At 52.2% G+C, this 20347-nt stretch overlaps 1 protein-coding gene across 1 annotated transcript in view; it reads right to left on the reverse strand.

The window, feature by feature from the left end:
* Positions 1 to 20347, reverse strand: part of ITGA11 (integrin subunit alpha 11) — a 110991-nt gene that overhangs the window by 79603 nt on the left and 11041 nt on the right. Inside the window, exon 2 of the mRNA XM_081831313.1 lies at positions 1718 to 1829. Coding sequence (XP_081687439.1) covers positions 1718 to 1829 — 112 coding nt within the window. The remainder of the gene's footprint in view (positions 1 to 1717; positions 1830 to 20347) is intronic.

Below are 20347 nucleotides of genomic sequence, written 5' to 3' on the forward strand. Positions count from 1 at the left end.
CTTGGGAAAGGTCAGGCCATTTTAGGCTAGGAGAAAGATCCGGAGAGCCTCATGGGGAAAGTGGCCTCACAAAGAGGAACATAATGAACACCAGCTTGTATTTTGTCTTATAGTACGTTTTAATTATTTCAAGGATATTAGTGTGGCGTCCTCAAATGGTCCGTGAGTTATTTGAGAGTGAAACCATGCCTTACTCATACTAATATTTTGCAGAGCCTAGTGAAGTTTATTAACAGAAGCTTAATAAACAAATATTAGTCAAAACAAATTCAATCTTGCCAAAACCAGTTCTATTTCACCCTTAACCCTTCATACCATGTGCAAAGTATGGATGCTATGCCTCTTACATTTGGGTGGGTTGAGAGAGGTTTAAATCATTAATTTAGTCCTTCAAAGCACGTTCTTTCAAGCATCTACTAATTGCCAGGGAGTGTACCCCTTATTTTAGGAAAAAAAGACAACGAAACAGGCAATCCCTATCCAGTTTGATAAACATCGTAAATAAACGAAATACGGAACCCTATGGGGCAACTCATCCAGTCATGGGAAGAGATGGTCAGAGAAGTGAAATTTCAGTTGGTAAAAGAATATGAAGGAGGACTTTCAATTCTAGCCATAAACCAACTACGAAAGCTCCATTAAACACATGGAACAACCATTTTCAGGCACTGGACAGGAATCAATGCAGAGCTCAGTACTTGAGAAAAGGGAAGAACAGCAGCTAACCCCACAGTCAGCCTCGCTCTCTCCATGAACGCATCTTCCTTATTTTGGCACAGGGGAATGGAATCCAGAGAGCAGCAGTCTTGCTGGGTGGAGGAAACAGTAATTGGAGTTGGAGCTGAAACTTAGATCTGGTAGGGGCAGGCAGAAGGAAGAGAGCCACAGAGAAAGAGCCCCCAAAACTCTGCTGAAGTTTTCCCCCAGGAACCTTGGCTGACTCCTAAGCTGTGTATGTATTAGTGGGAGACTCTAGAAAATCTGTTAGAGAAGAGCCGCTGGGGGAAGAGATTTTAGAGGCTGCCCAGTGCTTGGGAGATGTTGGGGTACATGCTCATTCTGAATGGAGAAACTTTAATGAATAGTGTGGGCTTTCAGTTGAGATCCTGGAAAATCCATGTCCTAGGGATAAAGACCACAGCCTAAGAGTAAGGACAAAACAAGATGATATCTGCCCTAACCAAGGCCCAAGCCAAGCCATGGTAAGATCTAGGTGGTTTCCTCTACAGTTTAATTGCCTATCAGAACAAAATGTATAATTCTTTAAAGGAAGGTAACATAACCTAGAGCCTCTACTGTGTACCATTCACAATGTTCAACATAGAATAAAATAAAAAATTACTGAAGAGGCAAAAAGAATCAGGAAAAAGTGACTGATAATCATAAGATGAAACAGTCACTAGAAGTAGACCCAGAGATGATCCAGGTATTGGAGTTAGCCAAGGACTTCAAATGGGAGAAAGACAGATAGTAACTACTGGTTCTGGGATGCCTGCTACCTGTGCTGTTTTTATCCCCATTTTTCAGATGAGAAGATCGAGGGCCTGCTATGGAATGCTTGAGGTTTCATAGTCAGGGGCAGACCCTATGCAGCCGGGACAGGAAGTCAAGTCACTGGATGTGGGGGTGTCTATATGTGAGGGCCATGTCGGGCAGTTGGTAGAGGGGCCAGGTATGGGGAGGTCCAGGGCTGGGTGGGGTGGCAGCTCTCACTTACCACTTCTTGCCACCAATGTCATGCTGCTGCACCGTGTAGCCGAAGAAGGCAGCCCTGGAGCCAGCGATGATTCGAGGCTTCCTGGTGTCCATGTTAAAGGTGTCTGTGAGCCCTGGAGTGGGGAGAAGAGGGTGGTCAGGCAGGCGGAGGTGTGGGCCACAGTGGCTTGATGGGCCCCACTGGCAGGTCTTGGCTGTGAGAGGAGTATGTTCGCCTATCCTCGGGGAGCCCCTATATGAAATGGTTAATGTAGTCCCCGCTTGGAGGAGCCCATGGTCTGATGGGAGAAGGCCCAGCCCCTGCCCTGTGAGAGCCATAATCTGATAGGGGAGGCATAAAACCTACTCCTAGGCAGACCAGGTCTGACTGGGAAAACCAGGTTCCTCCTTCTGAGGATTCCTGGTCTCAGGATGGGGTGGGGACAATACTGCTCCTTTCCTCCTCCACCACTCCTACCTCCAATTCTGCTTCTAGTTTCTGCTCTCTTCTTCCGTTTTGTTCTCTATTTTCCCTCCTTTCTCCTCCTCCTCTACCTCTTGTTCTTTCCACTCCTCCTTCGTCTCATTTCTGCCTGTTAAAGAGTTGAGGAATTAACTTCCCACCTGCCCCCCAAGCCTGGGTTGGGATCCTACCCTCAGACGAAACATTCAGATTAGTGAAATATAATCAGTAGAATAGAATAGAATAGAATAGAATAGAATAGAATAGACAGAATATCATTGTCACTCCTTTCATGTGTAGGGAACTTAATGCATTTCAAAAAATATCTACATATATGTTACCATTTGACCTCCATGACAACCTTGTGATGTGGGTAGCAAAGGGTGGCCTACTAGACAGGGACTCTGAATGTGAGGCTTGTACCTTGAGTGTCCCACTGTCCTTCCCGTGGAGACTGAACCCCTGGGTTGAGTGTTTGACGGTGATGCCCAGGAGCACCTGCTTGAACAACACCTCTTGTATGGGAACAAGTACTTTCTTCCACACTTTCTTTTTTGCTCTAAAAATGGATACAGTTTCATTATTAGAGTCATTGAATTAGAGTCCCAGAGGGAAAACTGGAACACCTTAAAGTAGGGATATTAGATGATTGATTATTAGTGCTGCCTAGAGCACTGAGTTAAGAAAGATTCTGAGGTCAAGTCTGTGTTCAGTGGGCAAGACTACTGTGATCCATGAGCAGTGCCTGCTAAGGATCATGGCGGCAAGTTGCTATGTAGCTGCCCATCCTGTCTTCATGATTCCTAATCTGCCACATGAATTTAGTGTCATGGCCCAGAGTGGGGGTGGGAGAAGAGGAATACTTAACCCTTTAGTGTTTTCTTTACAAGGCACAGACCATGAACAGACTTCTCAGCCTGGTTAGCAGCAGGCAGCCTCAGGGAAGAGGACCCTGGTCTGGTGAGCACAGGGGGATGAAGGAGCTCCTGTTCTTGGCCAGTAAGGGCATGTCATGGAGGAGACAGGGACCCTAGTGGCCCCTGTGCAGAGCTGGGAGGTGGGCACCGAGGGGTCAGAGGAGTGGAATTGCAGATGAAGAACTCCAAATCGTACCCATAAATGAACACACACACCCATGCACACACCTATACCTGTGCTCACACACGCAGCACACACAAGTCTGCACGAGTGCACGCGCACACACACACACATTTATATGCACAGGCCACACACGTTCCCTGTTTATGTGCAACATTTTATCTGTCTCCCTGGCGCCCCCTGGAGACACCCCATGGCTGTCCCTGGTCCTCCTCTTTCTGGATCTGACCTCAGCAGCAGGAGGTGGCCGGGAATAAGAGGAAGGCACATTCTGGCTCTCAGGACCCACCCACCGTTTCCAGGCCTGGAGGGCGAGGGCCAGGGGAAATAGGGCCAAATATTGTGTCTTTGAGGTCTTCCCACTACCGGTGCTTCTTGTGTGAACATGGCCTGAGGGATCCTTCCGAGACCTGTGAGGTCCTGTCACTCCTTAGCCCCATCCCCTCCACCTGATTCCCACCCCACTCAGTCAGAGTCAACTCTTCACCTGCAAGGCCCTGCATGACCTCTCCCCACCCCCCGCACTGTTCCCTCTGCCCCTCATTTCCTGTCCTCCCCTCCATCTTTCTGCTCCCGCCATGCTTTCCCTTGTCCTTCCTGCTCAGTGTCTTTGCCCTGGCTGTTCCCTCTGCCTGGAAGGCTCCTCTCCCAGTTACCTGCGTGGGTCACGCCTTATGTCACTGGTGTTCCTATTTCAGTGTCATTTTGTCCACCGCCAGGCCACCCCGTCACTCTCTATCCCCCTTCTTCATTTCTCCTGGCAGCACCGATGACATATATTTGTTTCTAGTCACGTGGCTGATAGTCAATAATATTCTTATGTTCTCTTTAGTGGCACGAGACACTGTTGTGCCCTCACTGCTCAGACTTAAGGCCTGAATAGAGACCTAGCCCTTGGTGCATAGTCATAAGGATCGACTGATTGGATGGTTGGGGACCAGGAGCCACACGGGGCTGGGACGTCCTCCCCCCTCCATGAGGAAAAGGAGAAAGAAAAGTCTATTTACTGAGCACTGAGATGTTCCAGGCATGATCCTAGGTATCTAACCATCAATTTTACATTCATTAGTTAAATCTCACACCAATCCTCTGAAACAGGTACTATACCTCTGGGAGGTTAAATAATTTGCCCTAAATCACTCAGCTGGGAGGAGATTAGAGCAAGTCCGAGATCAAAGAGCTCACGGCCCTGGGGTGATGTATTACCCCTGGGGGACCAGCCTTTCATAAGAAGGACCCACTAGGGCGGAGGGAATATTCTTTTTTTTTTTTTAATTAACATATAATGTATTTGTTTCAGGGGTACAGGTCTGTGATCCATCAGTCTTACACAATTCACAACGCTCACCATAGCACATACCCTCCCCAGTGTCCATCACCCAGCCACCCCATCCCTCCCACACCCCTCCACTCCAGCAACCAGAGGGAATATTCTTTTCAGAGAAGGGAGTCCTCCCCGACCTCTGCCCTCAGGTGCCACGTGCTCTGCCTTTGGGGTCTGCTGGGAGAAGCGCATGGAGAGAAGGCAATCTTCCTGTGCTCCTGCCCTCACTTGGGAGTCTGTCTAGGACCAGTCCAGTCTCCCCCTACCCCCGCCCTCAACCTCCAGGGGACAGGATTGGTGAAGCTGGCCGCAGGGAAGAGGACAAAAGCCCTCAGGGCCAGGGTGTTAAGTTACAAAGTGCTGGTTTCTTCCCTGGCTCTGGCATTTGCTTCTGACCAAACGGAGTCGAGAGAATGGATTTCCTAAATGTGATGTCAAGTCCGACACTCTGACCTCGGCTCCCAGAAAGATCTCTGGCTCGCTCCTCTGATGGCAGACGGCTTTCATGCTTGGGGAATGTACTCTTCTCAGAGATTTATGGACCCCGAGTACCAATAAGAAAAAACAAAGTTGTTTTTGACAGGAATCGACAGGCTGATTGCAGAGACACCAGGAGCCTGGCCAGGCAGCTTGCCGCTCCTCTGCCCTGGGTATTGATGACAGAGGGGGGAGACCCACAAAGCTTGGGCTGCTCTCCGGTGGACCGAGGCCAAAGTTACATCAGCTGCTGCTCCCTTTTTCAAAAGAATATCTGTCTTTTTAAAAGGCACCAGTCAGTCCCAAGGAGGGATGGCAGCCACAGCCCTGGGCTCGAGCACCCCTCCAGGCTAAGGTGAAGGCCACTGCCCAGCTACCAGGTGGGGCAGTCCCAGTCCCAAATACTGAGGCACCCTGGCCAACACAACATCCACAGCTACTGCCGGCCAACAGCTCCACGGGGAATGCTCACTCTCGCCTAGGGGGCGGCTGCTGCGCGCCCACACTGTGTGGGTCCATTTTCACTGCTCGCCACCCGCCCCCCGCCACCCAGCCCTGTCCCAAATCTTCCACGCAGTCCCAAGGCCTCTGCAGACTCATCTTGTGTGAGTTTTCCTCTGGCTCCCTGCAAGACAGCCCCTTTCTGCGCCCCAGATACCCCTTGCTTCCCACCACCCTGGGCCTTTGCACCTGCTGCTTCCTCTGCCTGAGCCTCTCTGGCAAACTTCTCATCACCAGCAAATCTCAGCACAAATGTCACATCTCCCCCACACCCCCAGTAGCCTCCCTGACCCCCGATGACACCAGGTCTTGCCTAAGGATCTCGTCGCCTCTTGTACTCGCTAATAGGGCTAATAGGTGATGGGTGACTTCTTTTCTTATCACAGTAATTAGACACAGCCGGTGTGAGTGTGGGACTGCTCCTGGCTTCCCATCAGGACGGTGGCTCCATGAAGGCCAGATGGGGTGGGTTCACTCACTGCTGGATCCAGCACCCAGCCCAGGGGCTAGCCCCGAGCACCACTGAGGGGTGAGCCAGACAAGAAGACAGTAGGGAGCCCATCAGCTAGGGAGAGGCACGTGGAGAGTAAGTGCAAGGCTGTGACCACAGGGCCATGGTTGTTAGGGAAGGCAGGGACTGCTGTGGGCTGGGGGGGGTGGGGGGGTGGGTGGGAGTCAGGATGCTTCTGGAGCTGTGATCTCAGCCTGGAAAGGTGATGCATAAACCTTGGTAAGGTGGTAGGCAGGAGTTCCTAGTGCAAAAGGAAGGAGAAGAGGAGAGCTTGCCCTCGTGGAGGTGTCAGAATTGCCCGGCTTCTCCCGCCCTCCTGCCAGGCTCCCTGAGGAGAAAGCACGGCTTCTGAGTTCAGGGAGGGCTTGTTAGAAGCCTGGCTCCGCTTTCATTCACTAATGGGTGATCCGGGGTCAGTTAATTCGTTCTTTCTGGTTCTCAGTTGACTCATCTAGAAAATGGGAACAATAATCCCCACCGCCAAGGGTGGTTGACCAGACCAAATGCAGTAACTAGCGGCAGGTAGGTAACGTAGCGGCAGGTCCTACTACGGGGAAGGCCCTCGGTACATCTTGTTTGAAGTGAATTGAGTCAAGGTTTCCTGTTCTCTGAGCTGCCTCAATGCCTTTGCCCACGCTGTGCATCTGCCCTAGAAGGCCTTTCTTTCCTTCCCGAACGTCAAGGCCCAGGTCTGATAGCAAGCACCCTCTGCTACATCATGGTCCTTCCTCTGGGCTGCTCTTAGCAACTTCCACACTCTTCCTGGGACCAGAGTAGCTTCTCCCTCTGCCTTCCTCTCTTACCTGTGTCCACGCTACTCAGAGCCACATCCAGGAGCGGCTTCTTCTCTTTACCCGGTGCCTGGAGGATGCGGGGACACTTGCCTGATATATTTCTCACCTTCTGAGAGTCTGTGCTCAGAACCAGTACCTGCTGGCTTTTTCCTGCCTTAGTTTACCTCCCAGCCCTCTGACTTAGGTACTAACAGCCCCCTGCCACCTAGATTATGATATCCCGGATAGCATTCATTAGGTGCCAAACACTGTTCTAAATTAATTTCATCCTCCCAACACCCTTTTGAAGTAAGTACATTATATTCTCATTTTACAGGTGAAGAAACTGAGGCACTGGCTGGGAACCAGCTGGGGCCACACGGCTAGGAATGGCAGGGATGCACTCCAGCCCCATGCCGCCTGCCTCCATCAAAACTCCTCTCCCCCGTCAGCCCCACCCTCTCCCCGCACTTGAATTCCTTGCCCTCGTGCTCTCACCCAGGCTTGATCTCCTCCCACCCCCTGCTTCTTAAACACTCACCAGTCTCAGGTCCCACGCCCTAAATCCTGCTCGCTAGGGAGCTGATCAGTGAATCCCTGATCATAACAGGTAGAATACAAGGGATCAGCTATGCCAGAAGGATGCAACCAGAGTCCCAAGGACCTTGAAAGCACCAGATTGGTGGTGACGGCAAGAAGAAGCCCCTCAGGGGAATGTGAGAGTGAATGCCTCTCAGTAGCCCTCCTTGTGCCCGGACCCCGGCCTCCAGCCCCGGCTCACTCCCTGGGCCCTGATCGGGGCTGCAGACGTACCTGTGTAAGCAAACCCTTTTGTTTTCCTTGGATGATATGAGCTGGGTTGGGGGCTTTGAGGGAGGCGGAAATGTGACCCAAACTCTCTCGGATTGTCTCCCTCTTCTCAGTTTTACTTGGGCCCCAAGAATCTTCACATCTAAAAGCCAATCACACAGATAGTGGGCAGGGGAAGGAAAGACCCTGAAACTAGCTTGAGCAAAAAGAAATGGTAAAGTGGACCCCTTGCTGCTGGGGAAGACAAAATAACACATTTCCCAAGTGAGACAGAAATGAGATTTCAATGCCTGGCTGTTTTGCACCATCTGCATGGCTGTCCCTTCTGCCTGGCCTGGGCAAATCACAAAAGGTTGGCGATTCTTGCTCTGCGCCACCAACCACCTTTCCCTTCCACTCCGAGGCCATTGTTTCAAAGAACAGGCATCTAAGAAGGCAGCCAGGTTTGGGGGCGTGGCTGGCAAGGCCCCAGGGTTCTCCCTAGTCTAGGCCCCCTGATAGGCTCTAGTGGGATAAAGAGAAGGAATAGGAGGAGGGAGCATGGGGTCCCCTCATCAGAGAAGCTTCTAGCTTGTTGAGAGAAGATGGCCTCTACTAGTGAGAAGGTGGTCCCAGCCCAAAGTGCCCTCCGGTTCTGAGGAGAAGCAGGGACCCTGCCCCTGGGGGTCCTGCTGCCCTCCTAGGAAACCTAGCAACTACACACATTCCTTCAGGAACACCCCCAGAAGGGTGGGGATCTGGGCTCTGGCCTTGGGAACCCTGGCAGGTGGAGGAAGAGTGCCGTCCTTCCCCGCGGGTAGCCGCTCCAACAACAGGGCAATCACACCAGCCCACAAGCCTCTCTTGGGCAGCAGCTCCGGTACCTCCCCTTGTGGAGGTGTTGAGTGAATACTGGTTAAGTGTGGGGTTAAACCTATACACTGAGCAGAATGGATTTCCTACATCGTCTCCCAGTGCCAAGACTCTGAGCAATAGGAGGACAAGGACTGGGTTCCATTTCTCTCTTCACTCCTAACATAGGGTTTGGGACCCAGTAGGTGCTCAGTAAAATGTGTTGAGCTGAAGTAGAACATTTAGCTCTGCCTAGCAACAATACATAACAAACACTGTTAAGCATTCCCACTTGACTTGGGGCTGGGCCTCAGAAGGCAGAAATTAAAGTGAGCCAGTTCCCAGCCGAGGTCTTAACGACGCTTTGTTTCTGTTTGCTCACTTGCACCTCTGCCATCGATATGAGAAGTATTCCACTCAGGCTAGGGCACTGATGCCAGGGAAAGGATGAAGGATATTTGGAGCTGAGCTGCCCTAGCCAAACCCAGCTGAGATCGGCCATCCATCCCCAGGATGCATGAGCAAGCCCAGGGAGACCAGTAGAGCTACTCGGTTGAGCTTAGTTTAGGTCAGCTGGTGCCAGACATATGATCTACATAATTATTGGGCGTCACTCAGATTTTGGGCGGTTATTTGTTATGTGGCATTATTGTAGTGACTGGGAACTGATTTTGTCTAGCTGCTAAAGGATAGACAGTCAGGGAGGGGAAGGAACGGTTTCATCGAGTGATTGACAAAAGACGCAGGAGAGGGAGGCTGGGGATCTGTGGGGACTCATGGTCTCTGGATCCCATGAGCAGTCTGATCATTCCCTTCACAAGGGCTCATGGGGAAGGCCAGAGTGAGGCGGGGCTAGACCGGGTCCTAGCCTGTCAGGGAGCAGTGTGGCCCAGCCAGCAGGTCATGACCTGAGCCATGTACCCGGCCTTAGAGCCGTGCTGCTGTGCCTCGTCAGGACACGGAATGGCCGACACGGGGGCAGCAGACATCCAGACAGACTCCGAGCATCCATTCTGGGCTCCAGGGAGGATCTGTGCAACCACAAACCCTCCACAGCACAAGGGCCCCCCTGTACCTCATTTCCTTTCCTCCAATTGCTAGGGCTCATGAACCACTACCTTCCCCTCCCAGATAATTGAACACTGGGTCAAAGGAGTAGCAAATTTGTTATCAGGGAAGGGGAACGTATTCAGATTTTATTTTTCCGAGCAAGCAGGCATCTTAGAGATCAAGTCTCTAAGTCTCGCAGTCTCCAAACTTTATTTTTCTGCAGTGAATCCCAGCTTCTCTGAGCACAATCTACACATGAAATGCAGACACAAGAGGTGGAGGTTGGGGTTAGGGGTGGAGGACAAGGAGTACCTCTTCACCCCCAGTGAGTTTCCTAAGACAATTCCTTGGAACGCTGGGGTGTCCTGGAACATAGTTTGAGAACCACTTGATCAGGTTTAAGACCCTCATTGTCATAAGTGAAAGAGCTAAGGCTAGGAGACGGGTGGGGATTTGTGCAAGGTCACCAGCTTTTCTCCACACCCATCTTTATTCACCGCCAGGCCTTCTGCATGACCTTTCTCTTCAGGCAGTCCTTCAATTCAATAAAAGTCTATTTGGGTCTGTGAGGCTTAAGTTTCTATGCTCAGTAGCAGGCACACGAAGTCGATAAGACAAAACTTGTGGTCTTCAGAGTCAACAGTCTTGTGGGCATGCCAATGGACATGTGTGCTGGTCAGCAGAGTCCAAAGCGAGGCCGAGAGAAAGTTGGACCAGGGTGGTGTGATCTGGGTTCTAATCTCAGCATTGTCACTCACTTGGCCGTGTGTCCATAGACAGTCCCTACGCCCCTGTGGGCCTCAGTTTCCCCATCCATAAAACGAGAGGGTTCTGCTCCCTGCCATCTAAGGCCCCAACCCCGTGCACGTCAATAAGGTTCTCTTGGGCAAACACAGCCAGCTTCCAGCCGTCGGCACGCGAGCATCTGTCTTGAGTCTTTGCAAACAATTTAGAATTGGAGGCCCGGCAGTGTGGAGGAATGCAAACTCATCTTAACGTTGGCCGGAGCCAAACACATGTAGGAAGGGAATTCTCCAGGCAAAAATGATCATATTTTGCATTCCCGAGCCAGAGGGAAGGACGGACGAGAACTGCCATGGTGCACTCTGCAGTGTGCAGGCCCAGCTCCCTCTCCTTGCCTGAACTCCGGGGACCAGGCCCCAGGGCCTCTCTTCCCTGGCTACAGCTGCTGGGCCCGCCCAGCTGTCAGAGGGGTGGCCTTGGTGGGGGGCCAGGCCATGCGGTCACCTTTCCAGGAAAGCCCAGCCCTGCGCCGTCATTGGACTGTGTTGCTGAAACCCCAGGGAGGAGATCGGGGGCATGTAGCAGGGGGCACGCTGACTCCCTTCAGAATTCTCTTACTTGAGAATTGTGGATGCCGGGCTTCAGGCACTAACTCCCTGAGTACACAGCTACGTGGCCTTGGAATGACTGAGGCTTCTCTCTCCCTGTGATCTTCTAGGAATGGGAGCAATGAGCCCTTCACTGGGGAGAACTGGCTGGAGGAACACCGCCTAGGTCATAGGCCAGAGGAGGGGCTCCTGACCACTCAGAAATACAGTGCCCACCTCCTGAGAGCTAGGACTGCCGTGGGAAGTAGAACGAGGCTGGGTGTCAGGAGCCCTGGGTTCTCCCCTGTCTTCTGCCACTGACTGGCTGAACCTTGAACAGGGCACTTCTCTCTGGGCCTGTTTCCCCTTATCAAAAATGAGGATGCTATCCCTGGTGGTCTAAAAACCTTGACAGTCAGGATGTTCTGAGTCTGTGTGACCCTTCGCCTCTGGATTCACTTCCAAATCCATCTCCCATTGGAGGGGAGAGTAGGCAGATGAACACTGGGCACTCCAAGAGGGCAAGTCCCTGCCAGATTGGCTTTTGGATCTGGGGCCATCCCCCACCCCCTCCAGCACCTTGGTCCCCCTCAGCTTCAAGCCACTTCTGAAAGTGAGCTGGAACCCCGTCCCGCCTGTCCTCCGCGGCTCAGCACTCAGCGGGACGGTCCACTGCTAGAATGGGGGCTGTGATTGGGAGGCAGGGGGCGCAGGTCTGGGGATTCCAGGCCAGTTCTGACCACAAGGCCCTGACGGCCCTCTGGTGCTTGTGAGCAAACCTGCCCCAACTCGTGTCTTTTCTCTTGCAAAAGATCAACCTGCTCTCCACCTCCTCTAATCAACTCCTTGGCATCTTGCTTCTTTACAGAATGACTGCCCTTCTGGATGGACTTCATGTCTCTCTGCTAACTAGTCATTATCCCACTGCCTTTTTCTCAGGAAGAAGCACTATGGAGCCTACCCTCCTTCCTATCCCTCCAACCATGAGTGTCGCCAGCCAAGCATCGTCCTTCCTTTTCCTTCTCTCTGTTGAAGAAGCAGGAGGGAAGCTTATCTCTGGACGGAATCTCAAATCCTTGGCTCCCCACCACCCCCCGCCCCCCACCGTGTGGTGCAGGTCAGAACAGGCCCCCTGAGGGAGCCCGGTGCAATGATTTCACCTGATGAAGTGCAGAAGAAGGAGCCGATTCAGGGGACACAGGTGCCATCCCTCAGAAGGACCATCCCTCTCCTCAGACTGGTAGAGAAGGGAGGGAGGGGCCTTCGTGTGAAGGCTTCTGTGGGATTCTGCACGGAATGAGCACATCACTCATGTCTTAGGGGTCACTCTTAGTGATCTCCTCTGGGAATCAGCATGTCCCCAGCTCTCATTCCCTGCTGCCTCTGTCAGTGAGCTGCTCTGGGCGAGCCAGCGGCCATCTACTAGGTAGCTGTGGACGCCTGCCCCCCTTCCCAGGAGGAGGGGCCCCAGATCAATGTGTATTTTCATGTCTTCTTGGATGTTACATGTGTGGAAAAAGAGCACATTGGAATCAGACTGCTTCCTTGTGGGTACAATGAGGGGGCCTAGACATTGTCACTGGGTGAGTTCTGAGCTTTGAAAAGGCTTCCTGTGTGTACAGAGGTATGAACTGGACAAGGGCTTTCATATTCAGGGTCTCATTGGGTCCAGGCAGCTTCTAACACAGTGTCTGCACAGAAGGAACACTACTGCTCTCACTTCCCCACCTCTGCTGCCCATTTCCTCCACCTGTGTGCCTTCTCTTACTGTCCACCCTCTCTTCTGCACCCACCCACGAGCAGGACCCCGTGCGTGTCCCACTGGCCCTGCCATCTTGCTCACCTCGTCTCCACCCCATCCTGTACCCTTCCCGACTGTCTGGCCTCCTGACCCTCCCCTTCCCAGCTCGGGGGGAGAGTCCAGGGGCAGGAAGCACGCCGTGTCCTATACCTGCATGCCCTTAGTCCCTAGTGTTTCAAACACTAGTCACTCAACGAACATGAAGCGAGCACACACGTCAAGGGTGGACTTGGGCCTCTCTCACCAATGGAAACAGAGACTCAGGAGGCTGCCCGCTGTGACCAAGGTCATCTAGTTGGTGGGGCATGTTTACAGCAGGGAATCCAAAGCCACTCCTTTCTCGAATCTCCCAGCGGGATTCAACTGCCCCTCTCGGAGCACCTACCAAGCCCCGGGGATGGGCCAGGTGTCTCAGTACAGTATTTCATTGAACCCTAACATGTGATTGGGGATTTGATCCCCACTGGATAGGTGGGGAGGTGGAGGCTTCAAGACCACCTTGCCCGTGGCCCGGGTGCTGGTGCTGAGGCCCCATCCTGTCTGCCTCCCAGGTGACACATCCTTGAGCCCTGTCGAGTGCCCCCTCCAGCTCAGCTGTGTCTGTGGGAAAGCAGGCAGGGCAGCGGAGAGCCCTCCTTGGTGGGTTGGGTGAGACCCCACCTCTCTCAAGTAGAGAGAGGTCTCTACTCATGTCCAAAGGGGATGCCCCCTCCCCCATTCCTGGACCCGAGAGAGCTGTCTTTGAGGTTTTTACTTGGGCTGAAGCATGGCAGACCCTAGGCTAACCCGAGCTTTGGTGCCAAAAGGGAGGCTACTGTCACCAAGTCGAGGCAGCTTCTGTCCCTCTTCAGCCCTGAGCCCTGCACGGTGTCTAGAACACAACAGGATCTCAATAAAGTTGACCGAACAGACTCATGAGTGAACTGGTGAATGAACGAGCATGGATGAGCTTACCAAATTAACTTGATATTCATCTAAGAAGGACCTAGGCTGATGGGAGCCAGGGCAGTCTTGGCTCTGCCCACTGCCCTCCGTCAATTCACCCTCTGCTCTCCCCAGCCAGGTTCTGCCCTGCCCTCCTGCTACATGCTGGGTGCCCATGGCCTCGGAGCCCTCCTGCCCTGGCCTGCCTCCCTCTCTCCCCTACTTCAGCCTCCTTGTCTCATCCAAAACCTCAGCTGTTCTCTGTCCTATTCCCATAGGGTCCTAATGCTTGCTGACGTGTGACTTAGCACAAATAAATCCTCTAAATCAGAAGCAATCAGACACAGGCGGCACGGCCGTGTGGAGTCCTGAGGGCCCCCACCGCTGGGGGTTATGGAGGACAGCAAACACTTGCTGGGCCAGGCGGACTGCGGGCTGAAAGAGAGACCTTGCATAAGAATCCAGAGAGAGGAGATGGAGAGAAGGAGCCTGAGAAATCAGGAGTTTGCCAATGTGCTGGTTAAGCAGATGTCAAGCTCATGGAAAACAGGCCTAAAAATTGAAAACAGCAAACACCGAACTGAAATTTGCTGTAGTTAACATTTGTTTTCGCTCCCAGCCTTGGACAGCCATCTCGTGCCCTCAGGGGATCACCCCCTTCAGGAATAAGACTCACAATTTCATGAAAGCCAGCGCATTTTTCTGCCTTACATCATTTACTCCCTTTTCTAGCCAGGGGAAGTGATCAAAATGGACTATTTTACTTAAGTTTTCAAAAACTGCTGTGAAGGAGATATAAAAACACACCACTCTAGGTGTTACGAATCTCTTTGTTGCAAGTTCATTTAAAGTAAAATAAAGCCTCGATCCACTGACCCCCTCCCCCCGTACACACCACAAGCTGCCTGGGGGACTGCAGTCAGTGATGGGACCCTAAAATACACCTGTAGGACCCAGCTGAGTGAGAGTGCCTTTCTCCACTCACCCCAAAGTGGCTCAGGCCCCTGTGAATCCCAGATCACACCCAGCCCCGCCCAGCCCTGCCGTCTGAGCGCCATGGTCAATGCCCAGCTTCCCGAAGACGTTTTCATTGGAATGTCTCCTGGCATCTTGCTTCTTGTGACCAAAAAGGTGTCTTAGATTTTCTCTCCCCGGTGGGCTTTCCCCAGACACTCCCCATTTCAGGACCTGGAGTTACCAGTCACCTGACTGCTCCAGTCAGAGGCTTGAAAGTCAGTCCTCAGAATTTTCCTTCACTTAAGGGCAGCAAATCCTGCAGGCGCCGCCCCCTCGATTCCTCTCGAATGTGTCCCCTCTTCTCTACTTCCTCCCACACCACCGACACCAAGTCATTCTCATCCTTTTGTGCTTGGACCTTTGCAAGAGCCTTCCAGCTGGTCCTTCACGTCTACTTTTGCTCAGCTTCAAGCTACGCTTTTCAACAGTAGCTGGAGTGATCCTGGCACTTCTAGGCTGAAAACCTTCCAGGGTCTTCTCACTGCATTTAGGGTAAATTCCAGACCCTTCCCCAGGGCTCACCAGGCCCTGCAGGCTCTGTCTGTTCCGCGTCACGATCTTCTTCACTTTCTACTTCCAGCCATACTGACTTCCTCCCTGCTCCTCAAACCCACAGAGTTCTTTCCACCTCAGGGCCTTTGTACTTGCTGTTCCTTTGGTCGGGAGCATTATTCTCCAAGACTGCTCTGCCAGCTCCTTCGCAACTTCCGGTTTTAATGTTCTGGCCGCAAGAAATCTTCCCTGGCCATGCTATGGAGAGCTCTTATTCTCCTTCAAAGCATCTTCCTTATGTCTTTTACAAATAAAGGTAATTACAGTTGGTTATAAGAGCTATTTGCTCACTTGGACATGGTCCCCTGTGCCCCTGGAGTTTAAGTTCCACAAGGAAAGGGACCAGTGGTATGCTGGGGAGACCATGCTCATAGAGCTGAACGTGTGCAATCTTCCCTTTCAGTGATGTCATGGCAGTGGCTTTTAATGGACCACAGCAGGAGGATTTACACCATGGTGTTTGGCAAATGCTACAAATGGGGACTTTTCCCATCTCCTCCCAAGAGCCAGAACGAGTTGTTAAACATTTATCAGCACTCTCCTGGAAGGGACTGTGTCTGTCTGTCTCTCTATCTTATCCTCAGCATCTGGAACAATGCCTAACACACAATAAGTACTCAATATGCATGTGTTAAAAGAGACGGGGGAAAAAATGAATGAAAGCATTCAGGCCTCCGAGAGTCTCATACACTAACCTGCCAACAAGGAGTAGAAGGGGAATGTGAGACTTGAAGCCTCAGAGAGGGAGAGAACTTCAGAGTACCAAATTTGGCTCCAGAAGCCCTGGTTCTAATCCCAGCATAGCTTTTAACTTGTTTTACAACTGGGATGAGTTTCTTCTTCTTCCTGACCCTGCTCTCTTATCTGTAAAAGGCACACACTGGACTAGATGCTCTATTAATGTACACTGTTACCACTTTACCCCCTCGGGTCCCCCAGTCACTGCATGGCACTACACAACTGCAGAGGGTGCTGTTTATATTGCAGTTGACTGAGTTATGCAGTGCACAGTATGCACAGCTGTACGTGGCGGCCCTGTCTACTCTGGTCCTGGCCAGTGGCCATTTCAAAGGAAGCTGAATTGGACAGTGAGCTCCTCCCTTTCCTGACATACTAACCAGCTCAAAGAGCTCAGACAGTTTGGTTTTGATTTTCCAATTCCTAAGATTATTTTCTGCTTGTCATGGGCGTGTGGATCAAGAGCCCTGTGCACCCAGGGTTAGCCCCAGCCCAGGGAGTGTTTGGGCAAAGTAAGAGCAAGACAAGGCTTAGGATATGCAATTTGTGGCAGGGCTTTCCCTCGGAGGAGAGGAAGCAGCGCAGTGGGACCTGGAGAATGGCTGTGTCTGTCTGCCCCTGGTCTTTGGATAAGAACTAAAAAAAGGAATTGTGGGGGCCTTCCCTCCCAAGCCTGCAGGGCCCGCCCTACAATGGATACACCCACACCCTTCTGAAAAGTTCTCTGGCTGCACAGAGCTCAACACAGACCCAGCAGAACCCAAGTTAAGCTGGATGCTATTGGCTATAGGCTTGATGGGGGTGGAGGGGACTATGGAGTGGACGTGTTTGGTTCCCAGAAGGTTATGCAGAAGCCCTTTCTTTGGGTTTTGGTGTATGTCCATTCCTTATGGTTTCAAAGCTATCTCTAATGTCTATTGTCACTTTCAGGTCTTTAGAAGAGTCAAGGGCTCATGACTCCATCTGCCTTTGCTGGAAAACAAAGGTCTGCCTTGTGAGGTGGTGAGCTCTCTGTCACTGGAGGGATGCAAGCCAAGGATGGCCACTTGTCTGGGATATTCAGGCTCCAAGTTTCCTCTCAGGCAGATACTTGGTACTGAGGCCTTGTAAGAGGCTGCTGAGGCCCAGGACTGCTCAGGGACCTGTGGATGAGGAAGGGCCAACCATGCAGTGGGTCCATCCATGCTCGAGATGAAGTTCTTTTAAAAGAGAGTCCAAGTGATCAACTTTCTTGTTGACTGAGCTCCTCATCCCTGCCAGACATTTTGGGGGTAATCAGTATCATTTCTAATTGTTCATACTAATCCTACATGGTAGGCATTACAATCTCCATGATACATTCTAAAGAGAAGTGACTTGTCCAAGGTCACACACTTCGTAAGTGTCAGGGCCAGGATTCACACCCCAAGTCACTGCAACATACCCCTCATGTGAACCGCACTGGGCTCAGACTCAGTCTCTCCACCTGTACAATGGGTTTCACCTGCTCTCCCAAGCCCCCGGGGCAGATTCTGGTCTGGTGGTGCCCAGGGATTGGAGCATAACCTGGGGCCTACCATTTAGTTCCTGCCATTTTCTCTGGGCTCTGTCAGCCCCTCCTTGGGTACTAAATGACATGGTCGCATCCTGCGGTACATGGATGATGTCTGAATCACCACCCTTCTGTGGGGAACGAAGCACTCTGAACTTGTCCTCCACCCCCCCTTGTTTCCTGGGAAGTCCTATTATATACATGGGTTTGCACTGGGTAAGAACAAGGCCTTTCCCACGTCTCCTCATGTCCTGTCTGAGTTACAGTAATAATAATGCCGAATAGCACTGGACCAGCTGGGCCGACCTGGGCTGACTGTTGTGAACTGCTCTGCCCCTCCCAAGGCCTCCCTCCCTTCAAGAGACCCTCTTCCACCACCTTGTCCTGCCTGCAACTGCCACGAGCCTCTTCTTGTCTGGAAAGAAAGCCTTTAACATAGTAACAAATAGCCTTGGGGGTCTCAGGACCGAGCGCATGCCCACCTAAGAGATTGGCCTTACGAGAAAGGTGATAGTCGCCTCAGAGGGGATTAATTAATGAGATTTCAGGCTATTGCAGGCCTGGGTGAGTTTTCATTGATTCATTGATTCATTCCGCAACTATTTATTGCTTGCCTACTCTGGCCAGGCACTGCTCTGGACTCTGGGACACGGAAGGAAACACAACATACAAGAATCCTTGCTCTCGTTATTACATTCTGTTGGAGGAGACAGACAATAAACAAGGTGAGTAAATAAATAGGTAACAATGCTAAAGAATGACAAACAAGCTCAGAGAGACCGAGGCAAGGAAGGGTGTTTATGTCTGTTTGTGCATGTGGGGGAGGTTGAAAGTTTCATCGGCCGTGCCAGGAAAGGCCTCCAGGAGTGGGTGATGTTGGAGTAAAGGCCTGGAGGAAATGACAGAAGCGCTTTGGCGAGGAGCATTCCAGGCAGAAGGAACAGCAAGTGCAAAGCCCAGGATGCTCGGCGTGTAGAAACTTCCAGAGACTTGTGTGGGTGGAGCAGAAGGAGCAAGTGGGGGAGGAGTTGAGGATGAGGTCAGAAAGGCAGGGGAAGCCAGATCACAAGGGGCCTCTTACTCAGAGTAAGAAGGGAGCCCTGGAGGGCTTGGAGCAGAGGAGGGACGTGACATGATCTGACCTACATTCTAGCAGCATCCCTCTGCCGACCAGGGGGAGGAGCCTCAAGGGACAAGGGCAGATGCAAGGAGACCAGTTAGGTAGCTGTTGCCCCAAGCCATGGGAGCCTTCCTGGGTGCCCCGCAGTAGCCCCCAGACCCCTGCCTGCCTCCGGGTCCCTAGTCCTCCAGGCCAAACGAGGGGAGATGGGAAGGCGGAGGACAGACCAGAGCTTTCCCAGCGAGGATGATGTGGGACCAGTGGAACTCCTAGGCTGGGGTGTGGTGGGGGAGAGCGAGTTTTAAGATGAGCTAGAATGCAGGCAGCAACACACTGAAAAGAGAAAAGAGCAGGGACGTTCTTGGTGACCATTTGGACGCATTCGGGACAGTCGCTGGGGCCCCCTGCCGAGCCTGCCAGCGTCTCTGCCCCTGGCTGGCCTTACCGTCAGCAGCAAGCACATTCCACAGCTGATGCTTGGCTTGTGGTCTGGCCTGGCCCTCTTCCTTGGTTTCTTCTGCTCTGAAACGCTTTTAAAATCAAAATCTGCGTTCTCTTTAAGTTTGGGGCATGAATCATTGCTTCTGGGCCTAGGAAGGGGATGGAAGGCAGGAGGCCCCATCTGCGGGTGCCCTCTCTCATGTAGGCTGTGTGTCACTAAGCACGTTTATGTGACAGGTTCCCAGTCAAAGCACTTGGAGTCGGACTCGCTCCCAAGCTCCGGCCAACCTTTTCAACCGCCTGAGGGCCACCTCCACCTGCCCCCAGAGCCCCACGAAATCGACATGTCTCGAACAGACTCGACTTCTCCTCCCCCAACCTCTTCTGCTCAGGCCAGTGGCACCAGCCTTTGGCCTCTCTGACACCTTGCCTCCCCTGGTGACCAGGCCCTGCTCCATTCTGCGCCTCCCAGGCTCCCTCCTCTTCTTCCATCTCACCCCCTTTCCGTCAGACTCTGGTGTCCCCTGTCCCTTGCCTGGGTTGCTACCATGGCTATCTTATCATTCCACCCACTCCCAGTTGTCTTGTTGCATTCACCCTTCCCCCCCGACCGGAACTTTTCAAAACACAGATTCGAACACGCCACTACCCTCCCTCAAAAACCTTCAATGGCTCCCCATCTGCTAAATCCAATACCTTGCTCAGTGCCTCAGCCTACTCTTCCCTTCTTGCAGTTCTCTGTGGCAACCTCCAGCATCCTGTTGACCAACGTCAGGCCCTTTGCCCAGATCCACTCTCTACACTTCCTGCATTTGCAACCTCTTCCTCAACTCTCAAATCCAAGTCTTTTATCTGTAGCTGGAATAGCCTTTAGTAGGTTTTCCCTTATATTATAGTTATTTCCCCAAAGATCCTCTCCCTGCCACTCAACCATAAACCCACCGGAGGACAGGATGCATCTCTTGTCTTTTACTCACTAGAGTACCTAGCACGGGGCCTGGCTCATATGGGCTCCTGTGTTAGGACCTCCTGAGGGAGGCATGCACAGAAAAATGTAACATGTCCATCTTGCCCTTAGATAGCTTTCTGTTTACTTGAAGAGATCATGCTTACATATTTAATACATATTAATCGAGCATCGACTGTGGCACTGTGGGAGAGCTGGGGACACAGGGTCTGATAGGGGACGTGGTCTCTGCTCTCGGTCCAGTGTGAGAAGATGTTCAAGCAATCGCTGTACTGTGTGGTGAGTGAAGTGCAGGGGTCTTGAGGTCAGACAGGTCTCCAAGGTCAGACTGACGGGGTAAGGTGAGGCTTCTGGGAAGAACTGGTGCCCAAGTGGAGACCTGAAGACTGAGC

Source organism: Leptonychotes weddellii, chromosome 9 (assembly GCF_054177405.1).
Source record: "Leptonychotes weddellii isolate Sample4059 chromosome 9, ASM5417740v2, whole genome shotgun sequence".
Taxonomy (NCBI): domain Eukaryota; kingdom Metazoa; phylum Chordata; class Mammalia; order Carnivora; family Phocidae; genus Leptonychotes; species Leptonychotes weddellii.